Here is a 25,598-nt window from a genome sequence, read left to right as displayed (position 1 = left end):
AGATGGCGCTACACTGTTAGCATTTGCCACTAAGCCTGATGCCCCGAGTTCAAGCCCTAGAACCACACAGTAGAAGGAAAGAACAGGCTACTGAAGTTGTTCTTTTACCTTCACTTATGTGCCATGACATGCAAACACTCCTACACACACAAACCAGGCGCCGTTCTAGCACTTAAGAGACCCAGGTGGGCAGAGCTCTGTGAGTTCGAGGCCAACCAGGATTATATTAGCAAGTTCAGCCAGGACAGCCAAAGCTACATAGTGAGAACTTGTCTCAAACAAAAGGAAAGAGGAAGGGAGGGAGGGAAGGAAGAAAGGAAGGAAGGGAGGGAGGGAGAATGGGGGAGGGAGGGAAGGAAGGGGAATGGGAGGAGGAGGGAGGGAGGGAGGGAGGGAGGGAGGGAGGGAGGGAGGGAGTAAGACAGATGAAGAATCTACAAGACTGCACATGAAAACTAAGACGTTTAGCTTCCTAGGAGCTAACAACACAGATGGTCCCACACAGATGGCCCCTGATGAATGGCAGCTTCACTGACAGTTTTTCAACTTTACAGTGGAGCAAAGGCAACACTATGCACTCAGTAGGAGCCATGCTCAAGTTCTGAATGGCCACTTTCCTGTGCCGATGGCATGTGGCATGTGGTTCGTGATCCTGAGCTGTTAGACAGTAACAAATGACCCCACCCAATCATGAGGGTAAACAGCTGGCACCCTGCTGGGTGATGGGTGCTAAGCTGTGCTGCTCAGTAGACTAACTGTATTAAAGGCATTTTCAGTTTAACTGGCAATAGTTTTATTGGGACGTAAATCTACCACTAAGCCACGGAACTGAACTTTCCACGAGAAGTGATGTGGCTGCCTTCTTTGGATGCAGCATGAGATTTGGTCCCTTTTCCCTCCTTGCTCATTTAGCCACTCACATCACCTGCCTGGCTTTGGCAGGTGCATGAGTATGTGACCAAAAGCAGGGTGGATTTGTAACCATTCAACAAGAAGCCTTCAAGTCCTAGCTCCACCATTTGCTAGCACAGCACCTCTGAGCTCAGTTTCCTTGTGTGCAAGTTGAGCATACTGCATTCTGCAGATTCCCATGCCTTCCATAAGCCATCTGATGGAACAAACAAGACAACGAACATAGAGCAGAGCAGGAGTACCAAAAGCATAGTGACTGGTGAGATGCTAGAGTATGAGGAAGGGCTTGCTGTCAAGCCTGAGGACTTGAGTCCACTCCTTGGGACTACATGGTAGGAGGAGAGAACCAACTCCCTCTGCCATCTACACATACATGACAACATACACACACACAAACACACAACACACATGTGTAAATAAATACAATGATATAATGCAATAAAAATGTAACACACACAGTCCTTATACAGTTTCAGTACCAATCTCAATAGGTGATGCTAGTTGATGTCAACAAATTTGACAACCCTAATTGCCCCACCTGAGCAGGTGTGAGAGAATGCCCAAAACTACAAGGATGAACTGCAGAGAAGGCTCTCTGACAGGGGTCACCTGGGCGGCTGGACTCTCCACACTGTCACCAGCATTATTATGACACCAGCAGCAGAGGACTGGTCTCTGTCAAAAAGATTTTAGCCAGAACATTTCGGTTCATACCTATCATCTCAGAGATTGAGGGGTGGAAGCAGAAAAGACTAGTGGTTCAAGGCCAGCCTGGGCTATATGAGACCTTGTCTGGGGAAAAGGAGACAAGGGAGTATGCTTTAAGACCCCATTAAAACTCCAATCTCTCTCCCTGAATGTAAAGCCATTCCCAAATTCAAAAGATCATCGGGTATAAGTATCCAAGAGTCCAGTGCTCAGGATGTGGAAGCTCAGTGCACATGGCCAAGAGGAAGAAAGATGCCGCTGGTTCCCCTGGGCATATGGTCCAAGGCCAGCCTCCCAGCCCAACACACTCCCAAAAAATATCTGCTCCCAACAAAGATGGCAACAAGGAAGGAGTCTAGGGATTGGTCTAACTAAACCCTCTAATTCCAGACTTCAAAGTTCAGCCTCTGAGGAGCCTCAAGACACAGCTCAGGACTCACTCCAGAGGCCATGAACCCGAGTGTGGCCTTTCCCTGGCCCTGCCATCTTCCTCCTCCTCCTGACTCAGTCAGCTCCCGTCCTGGGCAGGACTGGCCATTCCCTGAGAAAGGATGGAGATCCTCCTCCAAATCCCACAAAGGAAAATGACTTTTACACTACCATCTGATGTCCATGACTGGCCTTCAGGAGATCTGTAAACCACATTGTGTGGGGGTCCCTACCATACTACTCTGGATCCCAATAGTCAGTCACAGTGCAAAGGAGATGGTAATGGATACAAGGGAAACCACTAGCTTGGGGCAGAGCTGAGAGCATGGCCTAGCGCCTCACAGCTCACTGCTGCCTGTTTTGAAGAAGAGTGTGGCGTTGGGAACTAAAGCTGTTCAGCCTCCTATCAGGTGACGGGAATTCCTGGAATAGGATGTGCTGAGCAGTACATGCTCCACAAAGGTACCACAGGTCATAGGGCACAATGACTGTCTCACTTTTTAAAAATTATTCCTTTTTATTTTATGTGCATTGGTGTTTTGTCTGCATGTGTGTCTGTATGAAGGTGTCAGAACCCCTGAAGCCAGAATTACAGACAGTGGTGAGTTGCCATGTAGGTACTGGGACTTGAACCTGGGGCCCCTGAAAGAGCTGACAGAGCCCTTAACCACTGAGCCATCTCTCTAGTCCTCCTCCCCCATCTCACTTTGTACCCAGCTTCCCTGCCTGCTCTAGGTCTATCCATCCCTCATGGGAGGCAGCCTCGATACTTTGATACCTTAACACCCCAATACTCAACTGGTGGCCCCAAAACATGAAGGACAGAGACACAGGGTCTGCCGCAGAGACCACTAATTAGTGAGAGGCTATTGTAAGGGGAGGAACAGAAGGCCAGGACAGCAATTTCCAGTTAGAGATGAACAACAACCTGGAGCAGAGAAGTGGTGGCCCTCGCCTTTGATCCCAGCTCTCAGGAGGCAGAGGCAGGCAGATCTCTATGATTTCAAGGCTAGCTTGGTCTACAAAGTGAGTTCCAGGACAGTCAGTGCTGTTACAAGGAGAAACTTTTGTGTCAAAACAAAACAAAACAAAACAAAACAAAACAAAACAAAAAAATGGGAAAGGGCCAGAGAGAGAATAGAGCTCAGAATGCAAGTCCCAGCTTGGCAGAGGGAGTCAAGGGCCCAGGGCCTTCAGGAAGAGTCTGGACTTACAAGGGCTTCTACAGAGAGCGGTTGTCAGGGGAATGCAGGACCAGGCCTGCCTCTTAGATTGCTCAGTCAGTGTGTACAGGCAGGAGGGGAGGGAGGCAGGACTCAATTGCAAGAAGAACACAAGCTGCAATGCTGTAAATGAAACAAGGAAAAAAAAAAAAAAACCAAGACCTGGGTAACTGAGTGGAAGGAGGAGGAGGAGGAGGAGGAGGAGGAGGAGGAGGAGGAGGAGGATGCCTCCCATGTAGGAGGATAGAACACCACCAGCTGAGACGGGAAGATAGGAGGAAGCAGACCCAGGGGAGGGGAGGGATCAGAGTTAAGGTAGTAAGGACCACAGTAAGGACCAAGGACAGGCAGGGGCACTGTAAGACAAGGAAGCCGTCGGGGGAGGAAAGAGCCTTTTCACTACCCAACTCTATGAATCGCTCAGGGGCCTGGAAAGTAGTGGTTTGGAAAATGACACGGTGTCCTACCTCAAGTTTGCCCCCCCCCCCCCCGCTGAAAACAAGTCATTCTACTGCCAAGCCTTGGAAAATTATGGAGGCTGCATGTACCCTGCTCCAGGAACTCTCAGAGCTCCCTCCCCCTGCCTGAGGACAGCTTCAGGGGTCCACAGGCACAGCCAGCTCCATGTATGACAGCTCTCTTCCAGGAAGAAGGGCTTAACCAAGCATGTTATCAGGGAAGCCAGGTACTTCCTGCTACAGGAGCTTGAAGTTGACCCCTGGGGCCCTTCCAGGCTATAATCTCAGGCCCCCTACTTTCATGGAAATACCCTCAGAACTGCCTGGGCAGTCAGACACATCTGAGCCTAGAGAGCTTTTACCTGACAAAATTCAGCATCTCACTAGAGGTTGGCAGGCACCGATGTCCAGCCTCAGCTTCCAGCCTCAACTTGGCTGCCACATCAAGGCTACCCCTAAAAGGTCACTCTGTGGAGGAAGCATAGACTGGTGACTGTCCTCCACCTTGTGATTCAGGCTGTTTGACTTGCTTGAAAGATCCAATTAAGAGGACACAGGGTACCAAATCACAAATGAAGAGTTTAACGTGCACATACATGTGTAGATATGTGCCTCCTCACTCCAGGCCTCTGCACCTACCATCCCCCCTGCACACACCACTCTCCAATCTTCTTTACCAGGTTAAATAAATCTTGTCTTATCCACTGAAATCCACACACCTGTCTCCCCTTGGGCAACATAAGGGTTAAAAAGGTTCACCTCATCTACCTAGCAAGCAAGGAACAGTGCTGGTTTTATTCTGGGGACCTCTTCTGTGAGCAGCTCTCAAACATAACCCCAGAACGGCTTCTACTCCAAAGACAAAACCTTTCTAAATGCCCACGTTTGTCTATGGCAACTCCACCACAAGGCAGCCTATCTCCTCTAACTGTTCATGCTCTAAGTAAAATAAACATAAACTGTTTAGAGCACTGTTTTCTCTTTGACCTTGTCTGTACTCAGGGTTTAAGGGCCCCTTCTTCAAACTCTTCCCTGATGAAAGCACATTATCCCACAGCCCCTAAAACAGCCCGGGGAGGTCAGAGAACAGCAGGCTCACACCCACCAGCCTCTCCGAGCACTGAGAGTCTAGTACAAACAGAAGCAATGAGTTAACAACCCTTTACGAGCCATCCATGCAAAGATCTGCCTTCCCACCTCAGTTCATGCCACCTCCTGGAGGTCCTCCGTGAGCACTCCAACTCCTGGTCCTTCATAATCCTTAGGTGCTCCACCTTCTGATCCTCCGTGAGCACTCCACCTCCCAGTCCTCCATGAGTGTTCCACCTCTAAAATCTCCATAATACATAGACACTCCGCCTCCCGATCCTCCATGAGCACTCAGTGTATACAAAGCAGAGTGGAGAGTGACACAGAAGTCTCCCCATCCTACCCCAGGGTTTTCTCCATCTACTATTGCTGTGCTCTGCATACATACTATGATCTAGCCACCACCTCCTCCCTCCAGCTACACTACCCCTTAACTCTGAAAGAAAAGAGGGGGAAAAAAAGAAGAAAGCAAAGGAATACTCCACAAGACTCTGTGGCTGGAGCATAGCCCCTTGTGGGCACTTAAGCTCACTGTGTGGTCTACTTAGCGTCCTTCAAAGGGAAGAGGGGAGCTCACTGCTCAGGAATGAGGCCGTGGGAGGGAATGTGGGCACCAGGCAGGGTCAGGGCCTGCACTGGGCAGCACCTTGGCCTGGTGCTGGGCAGGAGGCACTACGCAGGAGTAGCCTGAGTCCTGAGGACTGGTCACACCAATTGCCCATAGGTCAGGAGAGCAAACACCGTGAGCATGTTATCAGACATGCTACAATGTATGGGCACCATCAAACATGGGCTCCACAAGCCAGCATCTGGTTACCATGCCTGCCCCAAGAAGAGATGGACTGCAAAGTATGAGTTAGTTAGTGAGGCCCGGCTGAACACTATGGCGAGGACAGCAGCCAGGGAGGAAGAAAAAAATGTCCTGGCTGTTTATTTGTTTCTAGTGCTGAGGAATGGATCAAGGGATCCACGAAGTCTAAACATGCATACCACCACTGAACTACACTCCCACCAGCCATCGTCACGCTGCCCACACACACATCACACACTTCTTTTTTGTGTGACAGGGTCTCACTACCTAGCTGTCCTGAAAATCACTTCGGCAGGCCTGAAACTCACAGAAATTTGCCTGTCTCTGCCTCCTGAGTGCTGGGATTAAAGATGCGCACTACCTCCACCACTGGGCAACTGAGAACAAATTTTAAAAAGCAGACAACACTGTGAGTTTTATAATTTATGTAATTATGACAACAAAAAAAGCATAGGAGGGGCTGGATGGTGGTGGCACACGCCTTTAGTCCCAGCACTCGGGAGGCAGAGGCAGGCGGATCTCTGTGAGTTCGAAACCAGCCTGGTCTACAAGAGCTAGTTCCAGGACAGTCTCCAAAGCCAGAGAAACCCTGCCTCAAAAAACAAAAACAAACAAACAAAAAAGAGATTCTTTTTTACACTAAACATGAATAGTAAAATTTGCAAATAACTGATAGGTTAAGCCTGCAAACCATTAAAATAATAAACCAAAGAATTATAGCTAAGTAAGGCAAAACAGAATCCTAAAAATAATGACTCCAAAAGGCAAAAAAAAAAAAAGGAAGAACAGATGTCACACTTGAGGACAAATGGGAAGACAGGGGACTTACACCCGACACACTGACAGTTATTTAAATGAAGCCTACAGGATCTAATTTAAAGATGGATGTTGTCAGACTAATTAAAATGAGACTTTAATTATATAGGCTATAAGAAACGAACTGTGAATATAAAAGCAAATTCAAAAGCAATACGCAAAGATATGTCATGAAAACACTAACTCTAAAAAAGCCAAAGGCGGGATGTAGCTCAGTGGTAGAAAGCCCTGCCCCTCCCCCCAAAAAAGTCAAAGTGCAATTAGCATGACCTGTGCCCACCACTGACACTGATACTCAGGGTCCCATGAGCCTAGGACTCCAAGGCCAGCCTGAGCATCACAAACAAACAAGTTGAAGTGACCCTTTGAGGAAAGCACAGTGGCTGACAGCTTCCAGAGAGCTCCAGACTGTCCCTGACTGCTGCCGCCTGCTCATTCACTGTCACCAGGAACAAGTCATTCAGGAAGAAAACTCTGCAGCCAGGGCTCTGAGAGACAGCATGGCCCGGCAGTGATAGTGCACCCCTTTGATCCCAGCACTCGGGAGGCAGAGGCTGGCAGATCTGAGTTTGAGGCCAGCCTGGTCTCCAGAGTGGGTTCCAGGACAGCAAGGGACACACAGAGAAACCCTGTCTCTGGGTGGAGGTGAGGGAGAGTGCCACCACTCTTGCAGAATGTCTCTATGGGTCACAATGCAAACCTTACAAGAGGTGTGGGCTGATTTGTTCAGAGATTCAAAAGAAAAGCCTCTCAAGTTCAAGGACCAGTGTGGGTGCCTAACACATGACAAGAAACTTCCTGTGAGGAAGGCTGTAAGATGTGGGATTGTTTGCAGATGAGGGTCCTCGATCAAGGCCCTGCTCCGCTATCCTCCAGGCTAAGGGACACATTATGCCCATCTGCACAGAGCCAGGCGTCCAGTGAGGTCAGCAATGCACTGCAATGATCCCAACTATCTTAGTTAACTGAATAGCAAGAAAGAAGAGAGTAGAGGAAGGGAAAGGATAGTTTAAAATGTGTCTGTTAGTCACACACAAGGTAAGGTTCCACAGTAAAGGTGCATTGGGATTTTTTTTTAATATTACTTATTCTAACTCTATTTTATGTGCAATGGTGTGAAGGTGTCAGATCCCTGGAACTGGAGTTACAGACAGGGCTTCAAGCAGAGGAAGCAAAAACTGACAGAACTGGAAGGGAAAGAACGAAAGCTTAGTAATTGAGGAAGCCAGAGAGAAAAGTAAATAACTCAAGAACTGGCAAGAAGACAGAGGGCTAACAGGCTCTTGTTAGTTTGAGGCACAGGAGGCTGTGCCTTCCTCACTGAGACACAGGGGGTGGGGGAAGAATGGGCACACAGCAGAAAATACCCCTCCCCTCCGAACACTTGACTGTTCACACTTAACTCTCTCTCCAGCCTCCCCTCCCTCCTAATCTGGTAACTAGGTTCAGCCACCCTCCCATCCCCCTCCCACATACCTGCAGGGCCTTGTCTCAATGGCAGCAGTACCAAGCAAGCTTCAATACAATGTACAGATGACTTGCACATATATAAAATATACACAAACACAAACACTAGCCCCAAACTGTCGTCCCCCAACGCCTGCCACCCAACATCCTTTGTATCACCCTCATGACAAGTGGGAATCAGAGTCCAGTGTGACCAGAGGGCTGTGTAGGGCAGCAGGTTAAAACACAATCCCCAGGCTGGTGGTGGTGGTGCATGCCTTTGATCCCAGCACCCGGGAGTCAGCAGCAGGTAGATCTTTGAGTCTGAGGCCAGTCTGGTCTACAGACCGAGTTTCAGGACAGCCAGGGCTACACAGAGAAACCCTGTCTCAGAAAACTAAAACAGAAAAGGAGCTAGAAGGAGCAAAACTGTGAATACATTAGATACCACTGGATTATAGGGTTTTTTAATTATAGTTTTAAAATGGTTAATTTTATACTACTTCATCTAAATAAGAAACACCCCTGCTTTGGGGAGGCAGAGAAGCAGGCAGGAGTTCAAGGCCAGTCTAGTCTACAGAGCAAGTTCCAGGTCAGCAGGAGCTACAGAGAAACCCTGACAAGGATAGAGAGGGGAAGAAGGAAGCGGGGAGAAAGAGAGATACAGAGGGGAAGAAAAGGAACAGAAAGTTGAAGAGTTAGCTCAGTCACAGATCGCTTAGCAAGTTCAAGGTGGGCGCTTGGTCCCAAATACAGAAAAGAATAAAAGTAACAAAAGTTACCAGGATGTACCCCAGTACCAGCTTAGCACGTGTGAGGCCATGGGTTCCATTATCAGCACCAAGAATAACATAAATCAGCTGTGGTGGCACAAGTCTGTAATCCCCATCCTTGTCTACACTGCAAGCTCTGGGCCACCCTGTATCAAGGGGGCTGGAGAGATGGCTCAGTAGTTAAGAGCACTGATTGCTCTTCCAGACGACCAGGGTTCAATTCCCAGCACCCACATGGCAGCTCACAACTGTCTAACTCCAAGATCTGATACCTTCACACAAACATACATACAGTCAAAAACAGCAATGCACATAAGATAAAAATAAATAAAAAAAATTTAAAAGGACTCTCTTAAAATAAATGAATAATAAAAATGAAGGATGTATCTTATGTGCATGCTAATATATTTGTTAAATCCATGGAAAATTATTGGAAAAGACACACACCAAACTGCTTAAGAGCAGATCCCACTCTCGGCTATGGTAAACAGGACCATTTATGTACGGGTATTTATTTGAAAATGCTAGTTTTCTTTCCTTTTAAAATTTATTTATTTTATGTGCACTGGTATTTTGCCAGCATGTATGTCTGTGTGGATGTCCTAGGTCACCTGGAACTGGAGTTACAGACAGTTGGGAGAGACCATCTGGGTGCTGAGAATTAAACCTGGGTCCTCTGGAAAAACAATCAATGCTCTTAACCACTGAGCCTTCTCTCCAGTCCTGTGTGTGTTTTTTGTTTGTTTTGTTTTGTTTTGTTGAGACAGGGTCTCTTTGTATAGCCCTGACTGTCCTGGAACTTACTTTGTAGACCAGGCTGGTCTCGAACTCAAAGCTGCTTGCCTCTGCCTCCCGAGTGCTGGGATCAAAGGCATGTGCCACCACCACCTGGCTTGAATGCTAGTGAGCATAAACACAGACACTTGCACTTCCACACTTTGCCTTTACAGTAAGCATGAATCTTCTTCAACAGAAATTAAAATAAATAACAGCATCACCAACAAAGTGGCATGAAACAGAAAACTTGTGGGGGCACCGTGGCATATGTGGAGTTCTAGAAGGAAAACTAGGGCTCCAACCACCCACCACAGATGAAGGGAGGGGAAGAACCCCGGGCCTCTTGTGCTCAGGCAGTATGGGGCTCAACTTGATAACTGATTTTCAAATGCCTTTACATTTTTATTCCCAAACACTTCAAAAGCTACATGGCTGGGGACGCAGCTCAGACGGTGAAGGCTTGCCTAGCATGTATGAAACCCTGGGTTTCACCCCAAGCACTGCACAAACTGAGCCTGGGAGTGGAGGTGGAAGGATCAGACGTTCAAAGTCATCCTAAATTGAAGGCCCTCCTGGGATACACAAAGAACAGAAGGACCACCCCAACAAAACCCCTTCCAAAGCCCACACACACACACACACACACACACACACACACACACACACACACACACACACACACACACACACACGTGCGCGCGCGCACTCAACGCACGCACGCACGCACGCACAAGTTAAGCAGCTCTGGCTGGAGACTCTCTGAGACACCCAGTTCTGGAAGTAGGGTGGGGCCCATCAATATTCACCTGACAGAACATTTGGGGGGAAATGTCCCAGGCAGTCAAAGCAGGGAGAGGAGACCGTAGAGCCAGGAGAGGATACACTCAAACAATCTACCACCAGCCACATCCACTGTAGCCAGAGACAGCAAACTGAGTGCTTTTGCGAGTGGATGAACCTTGATACCCTGGCTGCACTCTGCCTAAGGGTGAGGCAGAAAACAGCTGAAATGGACAACTACTCTGCTCTAGAGGCATAAACAGGATGTGTGGAAACAGATGACCACAAGTGACCACAGGAAGCTATGACAACCACCTCCAGGTGACACTGGCTTGTTCCTGCTTGGCCCCTTCAGCAGACCAACTTCACAAGCTAACTTCTCCTGAAAGGAAGGAAGGGGCAGGAATTCTTGGACAGCTCAGGACATGGCAGCAGAGGCCATCTGAGGTAGTAAGGCAAAGAAAGAGAGGCCACCAGCTGTCTAGCAGCTGCCTCAGCCCAAACATGTAGCAAGGCTGACGTTCAGGACGGTGAAGGGACCACACATCCACTCCTGGGGGCAGAGAACTTTCCAAGAAGGCAGCATGTAACAACAGAGCTCAGGCCACAGCCAAGGAAGGAGTGAAGAAGTCCAGGCACCACAGCAGCTCCTTCACACCAGCCCCAAGGAGGCCGAACCAAACCTGCTGCCCCGGAGCTCATCTTCCATGAGAAGGCCTGACCACCCTACCAGCCTGGGAGCCAGGAGCCCACAGGAAACTGAGTGTGGGCCACTGGACACTCCCATTTCCACCCGAGGAAGAGGAATTCTAGAAACCGACAGGAAAAGCCTGCTCAGGATGCTGAGCCACTCCGTACCTGAACAAAACCCAGGGCAGCCCCAATAAGATCAAGTGCCCTGGGGAGAGGACAGCCATTGAGCCAACTTCCATGGAAGGGTTATACACCTAGCCATCCAAGAAGACAACACAGCTCTCCCTTTCCCTCCCTCTCTTTAGTTTATTTGTGTAAGTATTCTGCGTGTATGTATGTCTATGCAATACATGCATTCCTGGAGGCTAGAAGAGGACACTGGGTGTCCTGAAACTGGAGTTATGGATGTTTATAAGGCACCATGTGGATTCTGGGAACCGAACCCCAGACCTCTGGGTGAGCAACAAGTGCTCTAAACTGCTGAGCTGTTTCTCCAGATCCTGTTTTTGTTGTGTTGTTTTGAGACAAGATCTCATTCTGTATTCCAGGCTGGCCTAAAACTCATGGCAATGCTTCTACCTCAGCTACCCAAATACTACGAACATGAGAATATGCCATTACACCCAGCTTAATTCTCCCTTTCCCTACTGATAAAGAAGCCTGAGTGGCGGCGTTCTCCGGAGGCTTCATGGATGTCACATTGCATCCTTGACAGGCCAGGGCTGACTGGGAGTAGATCTCAGAAGAGATCAATGTGGAGCTCTCGGATATCAGTGTCAGTGAGTGGTCGGTGCAAGTCAAGCTAGGAACAACCTCCTGCCCAATGCCACAAAACACAACCTTATGCTACCGGCGCTGAAGTAAGACTATTACTTCTACATGGTGCCAAGATGTGGGCAAGTTATGTTCTCCCAGGGAACCACCAGAATCATATTCCCCATATTCCCCAGGGAGCCTAGCAGGCAAATACACTGACTCCCACTGCCAAGGTCACAGATGTGTGGTGGAAGTTTAAACACTGAGGGCAACACAGAGTCAAACCCTAGAGTCCACATGATTCCAAGAGTCAGTGTTAGTCATTGCCATTGCCATTAAACCAGGTACGGGAGTACCCCTCTAACAGCAGGATTCAGGAGGCTGAAGCAGGTGGACTGCTCAGAGCTTGAGGCCAGCCACAGCTACAAAGCAAGACTCTGTCTCAAGAAATAAAAACGTGAGGCTGGACTGTGGTGTCATATGCCTTTAATCCCAGCACTCAGGAGCCAGAGACAGGCAGATAGATCTCTGTGCGTTCAAGGCCAGCTTGGTCTACAAATCAAGTTCCAGGACAGCCAGGAAACACAGAAAAACCTTATCTCAAAAGAGGGAGGGAGGGAGGGAGAGAGAGAGGTAGGGAGGGAGGGAGGGAGGGAGAGAGAGAGAAATGTATCAACGGAGAATAAAACACTGTTTCAGGAAAAGTTACTCATTTCTGGATGTGAGGGGTGTACACTGACCCTGTTGAAGTTAACAGTAGCAGCAGTGCAGACCCAGGTAAGGCTGGGAGTCCAGATTCCATCTGTGACAACAAGCAGCTTCCACAGCCCAAACCTAGAGAAGCTCACTGAATTCCTCCAGAGGAGGAAGTGGTTTGCTGGAGGCCTACATTTGCAATGGGTATCTGCAGTTGATGCCAATTTATCATCAACTACCACTGAATATCTACAGAGCAACAGTGGCGAGCACAGAACAGAACTGAGAGCTGACACACTTGACAGCTAATGAGTGCCCTGTCCTCAAGGAGCCTACAGTAGGAAGACAAAAAGAAGTCCATTGCCCTTTCTATTAAAACTTTGTTAAGAAGCCTGGTTTATGCCGATCTGCCAAGCTATATTTAAGTGGAAGGGTCAGAAGGTTAGCTAGTTTTAATTGGGGGAAAAAATACATCTCCCTGGGCGGTGGTGGTGCATGCCTTTAATCCTAGCCTTCTGGAGGCTGAGGCAGGTGGATCTCTGTGAGCTCCAGGCCATCCTCGTCTATGGAGTGAGGTCCAGTACAGCTAGGGTTACACAGAGAAACTCTGTCTCTGAAGAAAAAATAAAAAGGTGGCTCACTACATTAATAGAGGCAGAGGTTCGGGGAGGCAGATGAGTAAAGAGGCCATTTTTCTGTAGCTTAAACAGACGTCAGGGCACACCCCAGAAATTCACATACAAGTGGAAGCAGAGAACCAACTCCACAATATTGTCCTCTGACCACCACAATTATGCTGTGGCACGTGTGCCACACACACGCCATGCACAGGTGCACAGATTAAAACAAACAGGAACCCCTAGGACACTGGAAAGATGGCTCAGAGGTTAAGATCACTGGCTGCTCTTCCAGAGGTCCTGAGTTCAATTCCCAGCAACCACATGGTGGCTCACAACCATCCGTTATGAGATCTTGTGCCCTCTTCTGGTGTGCAGATATACATGGAAGCAGAATGTTGTATACATAATAAACAAATAAAATTTAAAAAAAAAAAAAAACCCTAGATTCGGTAACCATGTGCTGGTTATAAAAAAAAGGCTACAGATAACTGAAAGCAGGGGCCAGGTAGGAATGTGGAGGAACACAAAACTCAATGCAGGAGCAGAGATGATCAACTCTCAGGGCAGAGACTGTGGGGTTATCTAAACTGTTCGAGAGAGAATGTGGGTACAGTGTAATTTGTAGTGATATAATAACACCATGGTAATCAAATCTGAGTTTTCAAAAGAAATGAAGTAATGTTTTGAGGTATAATCTCTTGGTGTTTTAAGTACTGGCAACTAACCTGAAATATTTTGAATATCAGGAAGGCCAAATAACACAGATTTATAGGTAAAATCTGAGTGACCTGTGACTTCCTGCCTTTGGGTGTCCAGTCTGAAAAATCAACAAGAACCAGCCATGGTAGCACATGCCAGTAATCCCAGAAGGGAAGGCAGAGGTAGGGAATGTATAAATTCAAGGTCATTCTTGGCTACAGAGCAAGTCTGAAGCCAGCCTGAGCTACATGAATCTGTCTCACCCCACGCCCTCATGCCTGGAGGTGGGGACAAGAGGGTGGGGGGTGAGTACCAGAAGACCGTGGTCTGCAGCACATGGGCACTGGGTGTGTCCCCCTTCCCCTAACCCCTATGAGTGTGAGCTTCAGTCTCACTTCCTCATCTGTAAGTCAGGATAACTGTCTCCTACCTCAAAAGTTATGTCCATTTTCTAAACTTAGGCCAAGAAAAGGGGAGGGGCATACACGGAGCTCAGACAATAGCTGAGGCCTCCAAGTGAGAGAGAAAGAAGGAAATGAGCTGGGTCTTTGCTGGCTTGCAAACCGGAAGAATCTGGACAATAGCATCCACGTCAGGGGTGGGATAGAAATTTGGGAGTAGCCAGCACAAAAGTTCTAAAAGAGGTCATGGAAGTAAATAAACAGGAGAAAAATAGCAAGCCCAGAGAAAGCTTCAGGGAAAACGGGAAGGCGCTCCCACTCAGAACACCTATGAGGAAAGCGGGGGAGTGCGGGGAAGAAGAGGACAAGAAAACACACTCACTAGGGTAGGAAGCATGTCAGCAAGTGTGAGAGATGTCCCAGGCTAGGTCAAAAGCTAACAAAGAGGAACAGAGAGCCAAGATGAATAGCAATAGATTAGGACCATGAGGCCACAATAGTCCAAAGCAGACCAAACTGATGCAAGTGGGTAAGGTGTTTGTCACCAAGCCTGACAACCTGAGTTCAATCCCCAGGACCCACATGGTAGAAGAAAAGGGAATATTCAGGCAAGGTATCCTCTGACCCCACATATTCATATGCTCATGCACAATAAATAAATGTTTTTGGTTTTTTTTTTTGTTTTTTGTTTTTTTATTTTTTGGTTTGGTTTTTCGAGACAGGGCTTCTCTGCGGAGTTTGAGAGCCTGTTCTGAAACCAGCTCTGTAGACCAAGCTGGCCTTGAACTCAGAGATCCACCTGCCTCTGCCTCCCAAGTGCCGGGACTAAAGGTGTGCATCACCACCATCCAGCATAAATGTAATTTTGTGTGTGTGTGCCATTCTTTCTTCTTCTTCTTCTTCTTCTTCTTCTTCTTCTTCTTCTTCTTCTTCTTCTTCTTCCTCTTCATCATCACATCATCATCATCATCATCATCATCATCATCATCATCAAATTAGTAACAAGCTTGTTTTGCTTCACATGTCAATCCCAGCTCCCTCTCACTCCCCTCATAAATGTAATTTTTAACTTACAGGTATTTTACTGAGAAGGGGCCAGTAAGAGGTTCAGCAGTTAAAGGCACTAACTGCTCTTCTAAAGGACACAGGTTCAATTCCCAGTACTTACACTGGGTGGCAGGAGATATATACTCCAGTTCCAAGGGATCTGAACTCCTCTTCTGGCTTGTGTAGGCACCTCATTACACAGGGTGTACATGTAGACAAGCAGGCACACACACACACACACACACACACACACACACACACACACACACACACACACACACACACACACACACACGGGCAGTTGGGGCTGGCTGTGAGGATGAAGTAAACCATGAGTAAAGACACTGTTCCAATGAGTAAAGACACTGTTCCAAGGGCCTGTCTGCTGTATGCTCAGCATCTCTAGTTCTGCACGGGGCACAGTCTTCACAGACTGCTTCCAGCAGAGTTCCTGTTGCTAGGTCACAAGCTCCAAGGCCCATTTAGAAAGACACACCAGCACTGGGGTAGGGTGGCTCAGTGGCAGGGGCATGCTTGGAAAAGAATAGACCAAGACAGCAGGCTGGACCCCCAACAACACAGGAGACATACTAGCATGCGGGTGAGAATGGGGCAGCCTGAATGAAAGAGCTCCCTGATTATCCACATGAGGAAGGAGCACCCCAGTGGCTTCTGTCTGTCTGTCTGTCCACCTTGTTCAGCTGGAAATATATACCCCGAGCTCCTCAACAAGAAAACGGACCAGAACATGGTTGTTTCTGCCAAGCCAGTTCTGAATAAGCTGCATTCCATTTCATTAAAACAATTACCTGAGCTCCAGCCAAGAATTACATAAAGCTTCCTCCAGACCCAGTCCCCTCCCCCATGAAACACACATCAGGCTACTTCTCAGGCCCGCAGCATGAGGCCCTGACACACCACTTCCAGACCTCGTTAGGAGGCCTCCGTGATCCCCTCCCAAACAGCCATGCTGATGGACAAACCTGAAGCTCCAAGACCCACTTCCTGGCTCAAAGCACCGACTTCCTGAGGGCCTGTTGACTGCTCAGAATGTTTCTGCTAAGCCCATGGGCCCTCAGCTCTCTGCCTGAGCCCAGGGGCCACTAGTGCCAGACTATAGTCAATTCCCTACCACCACCAAAAAGCTGAGGCTCAAGTGGCCCAGCTTTGACTCAGCACACTGCTCAATAAGAAAGAGGGAGTCAAGGGAATGGAGATTCCAGGAGAGAGCTGGAAAGACTGGAGAACCAGAAGGGCCAGATCTGCACTGCAAGTTAAGAGCTCATGGCCCTATGCCCACAGGCTAAAGATGTTGGTCTTGGAAAGGAGTTTATGCATGTGAGGCAAACTCGCACCCACCCACACCCACCCCAACTCCCTGGATTCAAACTGCCTGAAGACATCCACTCCTGCTCTGAAACCACTGGCCCAAACAACCCCTTAATTCCAACCATCTCTCTTGTCCTGACCCTGTCTAATTAATGTCACATTAGCCAAAATGACCAGAGCTAACACTTCACCTACAGAATTGAGCTGTCTCTCTGATCTTTTTTTCCTGCCCAACTGTGACCTACCTCCCCAGCTGAGAGCACACCTCCTATCAGCTTGTCTTCCCAACACCGGCAGTCCCAAGCCAACACAAGCCAGCAGCACCCTGGCTCTACAGCTCAGAGCCCACCATAGAAAAGAAGGGCTTGAACTTTTTCCAAACCTATTATCTTCTTTTTGATTTTCGAGACGGGGGTTTCCCTGTGTAGTTTTGGAGCCTGTCCTGGAACTCCTTTTGTAGACCAGGCTAGCCTCAAACCCAATGAGATTCACCTGCCTCTACCTACCAAGTGCTGGGATTAAAGGTGTACGCCGCCACTGCCACCACCCCCACCTGGCTCAATACCTATTATCTTAACAGTGTCCAAACATTCAGAGAAACTGAAAAACACACAATGGAAAATGTACCTTCCACTTGAGACTCTGCCATCCCGTGCAAATGTATGGCACATGCTTTCTGTGGACACATGTATCCACGTACATACATGTGTAAATCCATATACAACAGGCCCTCCATACCCACAGGTTCCACACCTTCAGACTCAACAGTAGAGGACGGGAAATACAAAAAACTCTGTACCATGCTCAACTATAAGCAGAGATTCCTTTCCAGTCCTTTCCTGTCTAACAATGCAGTAGAGCTGAAATAACAAGCACTTAACATCGTACCAGGTATTTTAAGTAAATTGGGGGGTAAGAGGGTCATGTATGCACATACATGTTCATATGTGTAAGGGTCTGAATCCATGTGGAGACCAGAGTTTGGACAGGTAGTGTCTTATACTACTCCCCCCCCCCTTTTTAATTGAACATTAATTTATGGAGGAGAGGTACAGACACATGCCAGAGCACATGTATAGAGTTCAGAAGATAATTTGTGCGAGTTTGTTCTCTCCTCACACTGTGTGGGGCCTGAGATTGAATTCCAGCTGTAGGGCTTGGCAGCAAGCACCTCCACCCACTGAGCCATCTAGCCAGCCCCTATCATTTTTTGTTGTTGTTTGGGGGTTTTTGTTTGTTTGGTTGGTTTTGTGTTTTTGAAACAGGGTTTCTCTGTCTGTAGTCCTGGCTGTCTTGGAATTCACTCTGTAGACCAGGCTGGCCATGAACTACCAGAGATCCACCATCTTATTTTTTGAAACAGGGTCTCTTCACTAAATCCGGAGCTCAATCAATGGATAAGCCTGTGTCTGCACCCCACATTTACCACCACGGTCTTTTTGTCATGTGGGTGGTTTCGAATCTAACGAATCTAACGAAGTAAACACCTTACCCACTGAGCCATCTCCCCAGCCTGGGATGGTTTCAATTTTAAAGTTTACAGGAAGGGCTTGGGGGCGTAGCTCAGTTGGCAGAATGCTTGCCTAACTGGACAAAGTTCTAGGCCTGATCTCCCTCACTGCATAAACTGGCTGGAGTACTCTTTCGATCCCAGTTCCTGAGGGGAAAGGCCAGAGAACCAGGAGTTCAAGGTCATTGTCTCACTCATGACATAGCAAGTCTGAAGCCAATCTAGACTAAAAAACTGTCTTAAAAAAAAATTGGGGGGCTGAAGGAATGAGTCATTTGTTAAGTGTACTGGTTGCTCCTGCAGAAGACCCAGGTTAAATTCCCAGGACCCACAGTTGACTCACAACAATCCATAACTCCAGTTCTAGGATGGACATGATACACAGATATAGGTGTGAGCACATATACATAAATAAATGCAAAAAAAGCAAACAAACCTTTTTTTTAGAAAAAGCAATAAAGTTTTGTATACAGGGAAATGAGTGTACAAGACTTTAATATCTCATGGCAGGGAAGTGATGGTCCAGTCACTCTTCTACAGACACCAACACATATATGTGACTTTTGGGTTTGGGTTTTGATTTTTGGGTTTTGTTGTTGTTGGTTGTTTTTTTGTTTGTTTGGTTGGTTTGGGTTTTTTTCTGTATCACTTAAAATTAACTTGCAGAGCCAGGTATGGTGGTGCATACCTTTAATCCCAGCACTTGGGAGGCAGAGGCAGGTGGATCTTTTTGAGTTCCAAGTCCAGCCCAGTCTATATAGTAAGTTCCAGGCCAGTCAGGACTACGTAGTAAGACCCTGTCTCAAAAATAAATGTTGCAGGCTTCATGACACTTCACTCCTACTTTCCCATGTCCCTAAGAAAGATGATCTTCTCCCATAAACCACAATACCACAATCACACCAGAAATAAGCATTTAGGGCCATCTTCAAGGCTGTGGTAGGCCTTCCTAATGGCACATCTGCCTGCTACTGGCCCAGTGTCCAAAGCCTCCGTAGGGAGGCCAGTCCTAAGCCCACTGGTTAGGCAGTCAGCTGGAATCAGGATATGGATGTATACTGAGACCTGATAAGAGGCGAGTGGATGGAAGCTTGTGCTTGGTGAGGTGAACCCTGACCTTTCCTTTTAATGAACTGCTTTAACTAACATTTCTCAGCTTTTATTTCTCTTCTTCCTCACCCCGCCCTTTTTCCTATTCCCACAGGACACCCTCTGTTTCTCTTCCTTAACATTTTTATTTTCTTTTTGAGGCTGGGTCTTACCATGTAGCCCCAGCTGGCTGGAACTATGTAAACCAAGCCAAGATCTGCCTGCCTCTGCCTCCTGAATGCTATGGCTAGAGGCGTGTGCCACCACAGGAAGCCTACCTTGACATTTTTAACAGCCTCTCCACTAGAAACCATATTGTTCAAATGACAGCAGTGCATATATATATATACCTTAAGACTAAGAATGCACCCATGTATGGCAGCAGCATAGGCCGACGGCACAAAGAAAGCTGCTGAGACCTGGAAGAGACATCCACTTCTGGCAGCTGTACTCTAAGCCCACAGCTCTGTGTCAAGGGGACAAGTGACTGGACAGGTGGCTGGTGAGAGCAGAATGGAGGCCTCTGTCCATCAGCAGACATAGCCACCAAGGCCTTTCAGCTCCCCCAGAGGACCCACAGTCCCCAAGAAAGGGGAAGTGGGGCTTAACAGATGATGAAGGGAGGGACAAACAGAAAAGATTTGTGGAGCCAGGTCTCAGGACACAGGCCTATAATCCCAGTTTCTCCAGGAACCGAGGCAGGAGATTTACTTATTCAAAACCTGTCTGGGCTAAGGAAAAACTGGGCAGCCAGATGTGGTAGCACACGCCTTTCATCTCTGGGAAGCAGAGATACATGGAACTTTGGGAGTTCCAGTCCAGCCAGGGCTATGTAGAGAGAGCCTGTCTCATAAACAAACCAATAAATAAAATGCTAACAATAATTTCTACTCTACAGTCAGTGAAACAGGATTCGACCCCTAATCCTGCTTGGCACTCACTAATTGCAGAACTCAGACAAGTGGGCTTGTTCCATTTTTCAGTTCTCTCCTTTGGAAGTGGGGATTGGTGAAACTGAGAGTAACAAGAGAACTTACTTCCTATGACCAAACAATAGATGCCAGATGCCCAGTAGTGCCTGAACGTAAGTACAAAAGAAATGTACAAGAGTTCTCTATGCGTGGTTTCCATTGTGAGCCAAGCGTTTAACGTCTGAGCCATCTCTCCAGTTCTACATGTGGTTTTTAAAAAAAAAAAGTTTCGAAACGTCACAGAGAAGAGTTATACTTGTGGGTTTTGGCAGTGGTGGAGCACGCCTTTAATCCCAGCACTCGGGAGGCAGAGGCAGGCAGATCTCTGTGAGTTCGAGGCCAGCCTGGTCTCCAGAACGAGTGCCAGGACAGCTCCAAAGCTACACAGAGAAACCCTGTCTCGAAAAACCAAAAAAAAAAAAAAAAAAAAAGGCACCTGCCTAAGAACTTAACACCACCCAGGGTTTGAATCCAAGCCAAACTTCTTACTTGCATGCACCTTGCAAAACATCCACCAGGAGGGTACCACTGCTTCATGGTTAGATGCTGCCTCTGCCACAGCCCAGCAATGGGGTGACCTGGTGCAGACCTAACACACAGAGCTACCACATACAGGCAATCCCTAAGGCCAGACTGTCCATGGAAACTGGGTGGCTCTGTAGCCTGGAATACCCCCAGGCAACTCCCTTACCCTCCCTAGTATCACCCCCAAACACAATGAAGCACTGTTTTCTAAAGGGTCAAGACTGCTGAGAAGTTGAAAGGAGACATGACCAGATTCCAGAGACTGGACACTGCCAACAGCTGGCTGTGTCCCACATTAGTGGATGAGAAGGCAATGCTATCAAGTCATTTCCTGGGGACCTCCCTGGCCAGCAAAGCAGGAGCTTTAAAGGTAGCTATCAGTTACTCAGCAGGCCTTTGGGTTCACCCCCTGATTAGTACCAGCTCCTATGGCTTTGTAATTAAGACAACGAGGTCCAGAACTTGATCTGTCTAGGTTCAAACCCCAGCTCTGCCACAGAACTTCCCCAGCTCAGGTTTCTCCATCTGTGAGGCAGAGATAAAAACACCTCCCTCTCTACAGTTGTAAAAAAAAAAAAAAAAAAAAAAAGATAGAGAAAAAAGTGCTGAGCACAGTGCCTGTCTCCCATGGAGCTCCAGGGATCATCACCAGGTCTCGCTGTGGTCATGGCCTCCCCGTGGTCATGGCCTCCCCAAATACATTACGAATGTTAGCATGGAGCCAGAAAAGAGCCAGGGCAGAACGCAGAATCAGTGCATCTGTGTTGTGAGAACTCTGTCCAGGAAACTCCGGCCAGAACTTGAACACAAGGAGCTCCCAGCCAAACCAGCATCTAAGCTCTAATGAGAAAAGCCACCACCAAGCAGCCACCCGACAAGGAGTAGAGAACACACAGGGAAGGGCAGGACACACTGTGTTTATGTTTTTCTGCCCAAAGAGCTATAAATTTGTAACTTATTAAACAGCACATGGCGATTCTCTCACTGGCCACTATGGGGAGGGGGAGGAGAGCTCCAATTTATTTATTTTTACCCTTAAGCCAGAAAACAAAGTTTTCGTGGAAGCTATGCACCCTGTGGCCTTGCTACAGGGAGACCACCCTCAACTATCCCCTATGTTAAGTGATTGGGACTTCACAGCTGAGATCTCTCTTGGGAGACAAATAAAAACAAAAGGGCTGGCCATCACATCCACCCTAACCTAGGAAAACAGCTGACGGGCAGTGTGCTGAGCAGCCATCCAGACAGCTGACCGCCTGGGCTCAGAAGCAAATTCCTCTGCCCTCCTGCACACACATTCCCCCCACCCTAAACTCTGGTCAGCCAGGCGTGACTGGCCCCCTGAGAGCTCATACTAAGGAAGTCGGGTAACATGGATTAAACAACTGAAGAGTCTAGGGAAGGCAGCAGAAGTCACAGGTGGCAGGCCATCTCCACTGCCCCCCCTCCTGCCAAGGCTTGCTTGTCCCCTTTCTGAGAAGAAATGTACACAGGAGGTGGCACAGGGACCTGGCTTGGATGTGTTTCTTGGCTGTGCAGCCTTGGGTTAGAGAATCGGCCTCTGTTGGTCTCTGTTCTCTCACTTTGTTACAAAGAGGCAGTGGTGCCAGCAGTGGCCTTGGGGCCATCGTACAGGATGGCTGTTGTGAGGACGGGGCAAATCCAGGCATGGGTAAGCAAGCACTCCATAAACAGCACATTTGGATTCCGACAAGTCCCGTCTGCCAGACACTCTCTTTCCTTTCAAAGACAATCCAGTGTTCTGGCCCTAAATGGAAGACCGTCAGAAGATGGGAATTCCGGGCTCTGCAAACTCTACAAAGACTTCCTCAGTCCTTCAAACAGCACAGAGGCTGTCCAGAACCAACAGAGCCCTCATCAGTGTGTGAGACTCTGTGACTCAGCTCCAGCTCCCGGGTTCCTACAGGGAAACCTGGAGACTTTCGGGGACCTAATCAAAAGTCCATCGCCCCAGCCTCCTTTCAGCTTAGGTATTTTTATGTGGAAAAATATAAAATTCAAAATACCTGCCTGGAAGCTATGCCAACCTTGAGTTCGATGGGAATGCGGATGCCAAGCCTGACCCAAAGGCACAACTATGTTTGGCAGCGATCCTACTCAGCGAAACAAACAGGACCCAACACCACCCCTACCTCCAGGGTGTTTCATTCAGGGGCTCCCTGATTCCACAAGGCAACTGCAGGAAAGCAGTGAAATTCAATGTCTACAAATAATCCACCTTAACCTGGTGCCCTGTGAGCTTGAGAGAGGCCCCTCAGTCTTATCTACTCCCCAGAGCCAGGAACACCGATGGCACCAGTGGTCACACAAGCCACCCACAGTCCAGAGAGAGAAGACAAGGCTCCTACAGAGAAGGGAACTTACCCCCTACACACCACCTCAACTGAGGGGCCCTAGGAGGAGAAAAAGACAAGGGATCCTTCACTCTGGGATTCAGGGGGCTCAGGGCATTCCTGGAACCCTTGTATCAATCCCCATGGGTTTAGAACCAACTTCCAGGAGAGTCTTTCTTTCCTCTGTCCTAACAAACACCAGACCAAGCGTGGACTGAAAAGAACAGCCTCCAGGCTCCAATAACATGAGGACAGTGAAACTCTGTTCTGGGCATCCTGTCCTCCTTCCCTGTGTGGCTTCCAGCAGGCCTGATGCTGGGGGTGGGGGACCTTGCTAGCTAGGACACGTTCAGAGATGGCCATACCCTGCGGCCCATTCCCCTCCTCATTCCTCTGGCATTTCACCAGGGTCTGAGAATAGTGGGTGAGAGGCGGGAGTCATACCCCCACACACACACCTTGCCTTTCTAAGTTTAGACTTGAAGGAAAAGGGCAGGTCTGTGAATGAAAGGCTGGTCCATACTGTTCACTAATACAGCCTGTAAAACGGGGTGACTAGACTTGAAGCGACGGCGGGGGGGGGGGGGGGGGGTTGTCCATGCATTAGCGTGGGACACTTGTCATTCGAATGGGGGTGTGGTCCTCACAAGCTTTTCTGTAGCTTGTGATGGGAAACGGGTGGGCTCCCGAAAGGGGGCCCTGACACGAGGAGAGGGGTGCCTGTCTGCAAAGTGGGAGGTGGCCTGGAGGGATCCGAAGCGGGACACAGAGAGGGGGAACGGCCTCCGAGATCGAGTCCCGCAGGCAGCCGCTCGGAAGTGGGGGTGGGGAAGCGGAGTGAGGGTCCCGCAACTGAGGAGGAGGTCTGCCCGGGAGCGAGGCACCGTCCCTCCACCCGTGGCGGACCGGGCGGGTCCCCGAACCCAGTGTGGGGTTCGGGGACCTCAGGCAACGCAGCGGAGAGCGGCTCGCACAGCCCCGGGCCGCAGGCACCGCAGCCCAGCCGGGCGCCAGGGTGGGATCGGAAACCCCAGCGCTCGCTCGCGGCCGCCGGGCCCCGGCCGCTCCGCCCTCCGCCTCCCGCACTCACCGAGGTCGTCCATGGCGGGTCCGTAGACGCCGTTCCCCGGCTCGCTGTCGCCCTCGCTGACCGTCCCGAAGCTGCTCCTCACCGCCCCGCAACTTTTCCGCCTCCAGCCCCGGCCCGGAATGGAACCCGCTGCCGCGCGCGCCGCCGCCACGCCGCCGCCGCCGCCGCCGCCGCCGCGCGCGCCCGCGGCAGGCTGGCCACGCCCCCGCGCGCACGCTGGCCACGCCCCCGCCGCCGACTCCGAGCACGCCCAGTCCCGCGGGGGGCGACCGACCGGCGTGTCGGTGGCGCCCCCTTGCGGCGGAGTGGGCTGGAGGCGTCTCCGGGCCGTGACACCCTGAGTTCAGTCTGTCTCTCTCAAAGTCATATTTGTCACGCCGACTTTCAGACCAACGTACACACCTGTCAGCGCCACTCGGGTAGAGTCGGATTTGTTCACCCAAGCATCCATTTGAGTCCCAGTAGGTCGCTTCCCAGTGGGATTAAATCGGCAGGCCTGGATGGAGCCTTGGGACGGTCCTTGGGTTGCCCTCTGCAGTGATGGCAATGCGGGTCACAGCAGAGCAGTGACCCAGAGGCAGTTTTTCTGAATCAGGGTCTCTTTGTAGCTCCAGCCAGCTAGGAACTTGTGACCGTTGTGACCTGGTCTCCTAACTGCTGAGATTAGAGGTGTCCGGGACAAATTCTGGCTCCAGATCCAGTACCTTGGAGGTTATGAAACTTTTAATTTTACCTTGTTTGCCCCTTAAACCCTTCCTAGACACTGACAAAATTCTGCACAGGGCATAGATACCTCCACATTATAATAAAGTGAAAACTACCAAAAAGACATCCCCAGAGCCTGGCACAGTTGCCCAGAGAGCTCCCCTGCATTTAGAAACTGGGCGCTGAGGACTGGAGAGATGGCTCAGAGGTTAAGAGCACTGGCTGCTCTTCCAGAAGTCCTGAGTTCAATTCCCAGCAACCACATGATGACTCACAACCATCTATAATGAGATCTGGTACCCTCTTCTGACCTGCAGGAATACATGTAGGCAGAACACTGTATACATAATAAATAAATAATTAAAAAAGAAAGAAAGAAACTGGGTGATAAAAGCTGAACTAGAGTCTGGCATGGTAGTTCAACCCTGTAGTCTCAGATAGTCAGGAGACTGAGGCAGGATCACAAGTTCAAGGCCGGACTGGACTACAGAGAGAATTCAGGACCAACCTAGGCAATTTATGGAGACCTATCTCAAAATTAATTTTTTGTCTCGTTTTTTGAGACAGGGTTTCTCTGCGTAGCTTTGGAGCCTGTACTAAAACTCACTCTGTAGACCAGGCTGGCCTGGAACTCACAAAGATCCACCTGCCGCTGCTTCCCAAGTGCTGCACCACCACTGCCCTGCAAAATTAAAATAAAAAAACTTTCTAAAACAAACACACACACAAACTGAGTGTGATAACACAAGGCTGTAATCCCAGAATTTAGTAGGTAGAGGCAGGTTGACCGGGATTTCAAGGTCATCCTTAGCTCTACAGTGAGTTCAGTTCAAGATCAGCCTGGGCTACATAAGACCCCATCTCAAAAAACAAATGAATAATGAAAGAAAT

At 49.0% G+C, this 25,598-nt stretch overlaps 1 protein-coding gene across 1 annotated transcript in view; it reads right to left on the bottom strand.

Moving 5' to 3' along the window:
* Nucleotides 1–24,170, bottom strand: part of Pxn (paxillin) — a 52,267-nt gene extending 28,097 nt beyond the window's left edge. The window contains exon 1 of the mRNA XM_027414218.1: nucleotides 24,003–24,170. Coding sequence (XP_027270019.1) covers nucleotides 24,003–24,015 — 13 coding nt within the window. The 5' untranslated portion in view covers nucleotides 24,016–24,170. The remainder of the gene's footprint in view (nucleotides 1–24,002) is intronic.
* Between the last annotated feature and the right edge of the window lie 1,428 nt (nucleotides 24,171–25,598).

Source organism: Cricetulus griseus, chromosome 4, assembly GCF_003668045.3.
Source record: "Cricetulus griseus strain 17A/GY chromosome 4, alternate assembly CriGri-PICRH-1.0, whole genome shotgun sequence".
NCBI classification, from domain to species: Eukaryota; Metazoa; Chordata; class Mammalia; order Rodentia; family Cricetidae; genus Cricetulus; species Cricetulus griseus.
The sequence above is the reverse complement of the archived record's forward strand: the minus strand, read 5'-3'. Positions and strand labels throughout refer to the sequence as shown.